General features: G+C 41.1%; 1 protein-coding gene across 2 annotated transcripts; it reads left to right on the top strand.

Moving 5' to 3' along the window:
• The first annotated feature begins 299 nt into the window (after positions 1-299).
• Positions 300-4,662, top strand: LOC147019567 (eukaryotic translation initiation factor 4 gamma 1-like). Of its 2 annotated transcripts, none has more exons than XM_085894140.1 (9): positions 300-670; positions 1,080-1,235; positions 1,439-1,618; positions 1,751-1,990; positions 3,034-3,138; positions 3,280-3,477; positions 3,829-4,152; positions 4,275-4,373; positions 4,474-4,662. In XM_085894140.1, the coding sequence occupies exons 1-9, from the start codon at positions 539-541 to the stop codon at positions 4,555-4,557; spliced, it is 1,518 nt and encodes a 505-aa protein (XP_085750266.1). In that variant the 5' UTR covers positions 300-538; the 3' UTR covers positions 4,558-4,662. The 2 variants fall into 2 exon arrangements, with proteins under 2 accessions (XP_085750266.1, XP_085750265.1); XM_085894139.1 differs by having other exon boundaries at positions 301-670; positions 1,047-1,235; positions 4,474-4,660.
• The last annotated feature ends 947 nt before the right edge of the window (positions 4,663-5,609 follow it).

Genomic DNA, 5,609 nt, shown 5'->3' with positions numbered 1-5,609 from the left:
GGTCTCAATCTCAAGACTCTCAGCCAACACCAGGGTAACTGGAAAGCTCAATGTTTCAAATCCTATAACAATGCAACACTCATGGAACATGCTTTTTATCTTTTATAAAATCACTTGTTTCTCCAACTGACAAGCATCGTCTTTGTTTCTGCAGTTTTCAATGTGGCCGGAAGTACGAATACAAGAAAAAGGTAAATAAAGAGAGGCCGTTGGTCGAGGAGTTTCAACAGAACAAAGTGGAAGAGATGCAAGAAGTAAAGGAAGAGGAGAATCAGAGAACGGAATGAAAAATGCATTGCTCATGAAACAAGAGTTGCAGAAGGAACAGGAAAACGAAGAGCAATTGGAGCTTGAATCCACTATATACACTAATTATCATCATCTTTGCTTCTCTGTGTGAATTATATTATCTTTGGTGATGTTTCTTCATTTTGCTATTTCTATCTCTTCATGAGCACCATGTTTCTACCGTACCGTACAGGTCGAGGTGCTTTCACAACAGTTAAATGTGAAGGATGACCAATTCCATCAGCTCACCATGGAAAACCAGGTACTTTCAGAGGGTCTCCAAAACGTTTCGACCAAGTTGTCAGAAGTCCAACTTCATCTTCAGAAACAGCTACAACGACAAGGGGAAGAGCAAGAGAAGGCCGATGAGAGCTTCCAACAAGTAAGGAACCATTATCAACCATGTGGGACAACAGATACCAAGTGAATGAACATCATGTTCACCTGTAAACGTTCTGATGAGTTTTACACCTTGAAGGGATCATGATGCTGATGAGATATTTTAAAATGGAAGACTGTTGATTGTAATTTGTGAAACTCCATGTGAACTTTGCACCAGAGCTGAACGAAGTTTAGACTTGAGAGGGACATCTCCTTAGGGTCTTGCTATTTGTTGATGAAGGATTCGAAGGAGTGATCAGCTGTGAGCTATGTGATCTTGAATTATCTTTCAAACCTGTCACTATTTATTTCTGGGTATGTAGAAGAGAAAACAGTAACTTTAACGTTGATGACACTGCCATGTTTCTACCGCACAGGTCGAGGCACTTTCTCAATGTTTGTGTTTGAAGGATGATCAACTCGGTGAGATCACGGTGAGAAACAACGCACTTTCACAAGATCTCAAAAACATCAGGAGCAAATTCTCAGACGTGCAACTTCAGCTTGAGATGCAGCGGAAACAGCACGAAGAAGAGCGGCAGAAGAACGTTGAGAGCTGCCAACAAGTAAGGAGCCGTAATCAAACATGTGGGACTATCGATGCGAAGGGATGAACATCATGTTCACCTGCACATGTTCTGACGAGTTTTAACACCTTGCAGGGGTCATTCTGCTAATGGGACATTTACAAATGGAAGATTGTTGATTGGAATGTAGAACAGAAATCAGGAACTTTCCTGTGAATGACTGTCATGTTTCTGCCGAACAGGTGGAGCTGCTATCTCAGCAGTTGCTAACAAAGGACAATCAATACAACGAGATGTCATTCGTATTGAATGTCCTTATGGAACATAACACATACCTGGACAACAAGTTTTCTCAATTCGAACAGCACCTGCAGGAACAGCAACAGAAGCAGGAGCAACAGAATGATGAGCACCGTCGCCAAGTAAGCAACTGTTGTCTAACAAAGTGGAACTTGCTCTGTACTGTCTAACCTTTGAATACAAAATAACAGAAACCAAAGAGATGAAGATAATGTTTCCCTTGATTTGTGCTTATGTGTTTTAATCACCTGCAGGTCGTGCTTCTGGAGACGGATTTGAAATCGAAAGACAAATGCTTGGAAACAATGATGTTCAAGCACAGTGAATCCATAAAAGCCATGTACGAACTGTACAGACGGATTCAACAACTGGAGCAGACACAACAGCATCCCCAGCACCAGCCACGTCCACAGCTTCCATGTGAACAAGGGAAGCAACAACAGCGACAGACGCATCAAAATAATCCACAGCAGTATCAACGACAGGAAAATAAGGTAGAGCAGCACAATCACAAGAACCCAACACAAACACCACCGTTAACAAGTATACTAAAAACAACCAAGTCAGTCTGAGTCATCAAAAGCTTGAAAACGACTCTGACCTGAACCTTCGAATCATTTTCCAATCTGGTTTTCCTTCAGAACATCATATTTACAAGTCCTTCGGTAAGGATTGATTCCCTCGAACATGGCGCATTTTAGTCTGACTTGCAATGTCGATTTACACCAGGAGGCATGATACATCAACATTTACATCGAGGGAATTGGTGTCCACCCCCACACTGAACCCCGGGGGCTATGAAACCTTTTTACCCCAAGAACTTTCCTGTGCACACCCCGAGGACAACCAAAAGTTTTTAACTCATTCTGTGCTCTGTTCATGAGAACATTGACGTCAAAGTAACAGATAAACAAACAAGAACACGAACAAACAAGAACATGAACAAATGGACAAACAAACAAGAACACGAACAAACAAGAGCATGAACAAACGAACAGATAAACAAACAAGAACACAAACAAACAAGAGCACAAACAAAGAAAAAAACATGAACAAACAAGAACACAAGCAAACAAGAACACGAACAAACGGATAAACAAACAAGAACACAAACAAACAAGAACACGAACACACAAGAACAAACAAGAACATGAACAAACGGATAAACAGACAAGAACACAAACAAACAAGAGCACAAACAAAGAAAAAACATGAACAAACAAGAACACGAACAAACAAGAACACGAACAAACAAGAACAGGAACAAACAAGAACATGAATAAACGGATAAACAAACAAGAACACAAACAAACAAGAGCACAAACAAAGAAAAAACAGGAACAAACAAGAACAAGAACATGAACAAACAAACAGACAAACAAACAAGAAGACGAACAAACACTTCTCAAATGATAAATTGTGTGATTCATATTATTATCATTTTTATAACTGGTGCGGTGCCCATTTCACAATAATTATCAATCTCATGTTTGTCTGTTGATGTTTTACTTGAAACATTATTCATTATGTTCAACAGGGTCCTCGAGTTATCAACCACGTGATAACTGGTTCTGTGGAACTGAAAACGACCACCAATGCCTGGAGACCCATCAAGAAAGAAAACGTATCAAGTCCTGATCAGGTGAGCTTGTTGTTATATTTGAAAGGGTGGTAATTCGTGTTGATTTAATGTTAAAATATACTTTCCTTTCTTCACTCACGCATTATTTTAACTCCTCACGAATGATGCCTCCTTATTTTCACTCCCATTTTCTTCCCCAAGGATATCATTCGAAAGTTCCGATCTTTGCTCAACAAAATTACACCTGAAAATTTTGATCGACTAATAAATCAGATTAAGGTCATCCATATCGCCAACGAAGACCATCTCAAGGACATTGTACAGCTTGTCCTGGACAAGGCGATAATGGAATCAAAATTTTCAGGGGTGTATGCCACCATGTGCCACCACCTTGCAGAGGTAAGTCAAGTCAACCACCACCACAACCCATGAGGGGAAGAACACTACCAACAGATATCTTTTTCTGAAACATGAGAATATCTTCTCTCCACCCCCTCCCCCACCTCCCCTTTTCACACAATGATACATTCTGCCACAACAGTCTCATTTCCTTGTTGATATTTCCTCCCAAACTTGTTTCCACTCCCACCACTTCATTCCAGGCCTCGCTACACTCCGTCACTTCCATTTTCACTTTTAATTTTCTCAATTTATCTCCACCCACCACTCCTCTTCAAAAATTATTTTAAAAATATATTCCCCCTTTATTTTATAATATCTCGTTTTCCAATATTCTTTGATTTTTCACAGATTGAAGTGAAGGAAACAAGCCGGCCAGATAACATCCTCAAATTTCGCACACTCCTCATTCAAAGCTGTGAGAATGAGGTGAAAAAAGGATTTGACGTGAACTCCAGCTTGGACGGTGATACGTCGAAAGAGAAAGCTCGACGACGTGCTCTGGGAAACATCGTCTTCATCGGGGAACTTTTCAACGCTAAAGTTTTCCATGAATCGCTGATCTCCACGACAGTGAAGGGGTTGCTCGATGATGGGAGCAAGCTGTCCCTCGAGTGCTTCTGTCGGCTCGTTGGTGTTGTTGGCAAGATCCTCGACTCGACACAAGCCTCAATGGTAAGGAATCTTCATTTTTGAGGATTTATAAACACGTTTACTCTTCTTCTGGCGATTTTTAATCATCCTTCTTGGACATCTTCATTTTACTGAATGAGCTCCATATTCTTGTGGCTTGACAGATGGATGGGCATTTCACTGTTTTGGCCAACTTATTGAAAGAGCGCAAAATGTCGTCACGTGTCCGCTTCATGCTACAAGATCTCATGGATCTTCGCATGGTAAGTCATTCCTATCTTCCGCAGGTGTGTCAATTCACAATTAATACCTGCCTCAAATCACCTGAATTTCTAACCGCATGTGTGCTCTTTCCTTCCTCAGCGTAACTGGATTCCACGTCAGAAGGTAGAGCGACCAACGAACCTTCAGCATATCCGTGAGGAAGCGGATGCAGAGCAACACTGACACCACATGTGACGTTTCCAGCTGTTGTTACAATTCAGGATTCTCAAGATTATTTCATATCATTTTATTCTCCAAAATATTCCGATTTACAAGCAATACGCATGGACCAACAAATAATGATCATATCGTAGATTTTACAAATTTGTTCCCAACATCATCACTCATCATGTAAATTATTTATCATGTTATTTCCTAATGGAACTTATCATCCAAAATTACACACTGGAAATGTCCAAATTTCACACTATCATTTGTGTCAATGTAATATGTACTTGTATTTGCATCAATAAAGCTTGTAACTTATTTATTATCAAAAGACTTTGTTTTATTGAAAGGCCCTGAGATACCTGTTTGTTATACTTATCCATGAAATGCTGTGAACCTCAAATCTTTCAACATTTCACTTGAGGGAGGTATAATCTGTATTCACAAGTTTCTTGCTCTGGCCATAAGGAGTGGGGAACGCATGTCTCCAACCCCCTCAATCCATCCATCCATCCATTGAGACCATACTCTGTACAGAGCGTTGGTGCTGTCTTCGCAGTCTCCTGGGTTAATGGGCATAATCGTAGATGGGTCACCACTCCGACGCAGGATACTCGAATGGCTCAATCATCCCAGCAAGCTGCTACTCATTTTGCCGACCTCGGAAGGATGACAGGCTGAGTCAATGCCACCTGCTATTAATTCAACAGCCAAGCAGGATCTGAACTCAGGACCCTAAGATCCCAAGCCCACCACCCTAACCAACCCCCTCAAGTGAGATGGCACGTCCTTGATGAAGGCATCTCTGATGAAATCTCATCCATTCATCTATAACATATTTGCCTGACTTTGCATCCATACTATTTACGTCCTTCCCGCCCCCCACTCTATTGAATAGTATGATGAATATAGGATTATGTTTCAGTGTTTGCTTCTTCATCTTGTGTCCCAAACCCATCACTTTCTGTACCCACCTTTCCTTGTCGCACCTAGCTGTTCCTGGACTCTGTGTCCGTTTCTCCTGACAAGGTGGAGAGTTTGCTGTCAAACCTCGACTCAGATTCTGC

Source organism: Eptatretus burgeri, chromosome 9 (genome assembly GCF_056783735.1).
Source record: "Eptatretus burgeri isolate ZD-2024b chromosome 9, Ebu_testis_v1, whole genome shotgun sequence".
Lineage (NCBI taxonomy): Eukaryota > Metazoa > Chordata > Myxini > Myxiniformes > Myxinidae > Eptatretus > Eptatretus burgeri.
The sequence above is the reverse complement of the archived record's forward strand: the minus strand, read 5'-3'. Positions and strand labels throughout refer to the sequence as shown.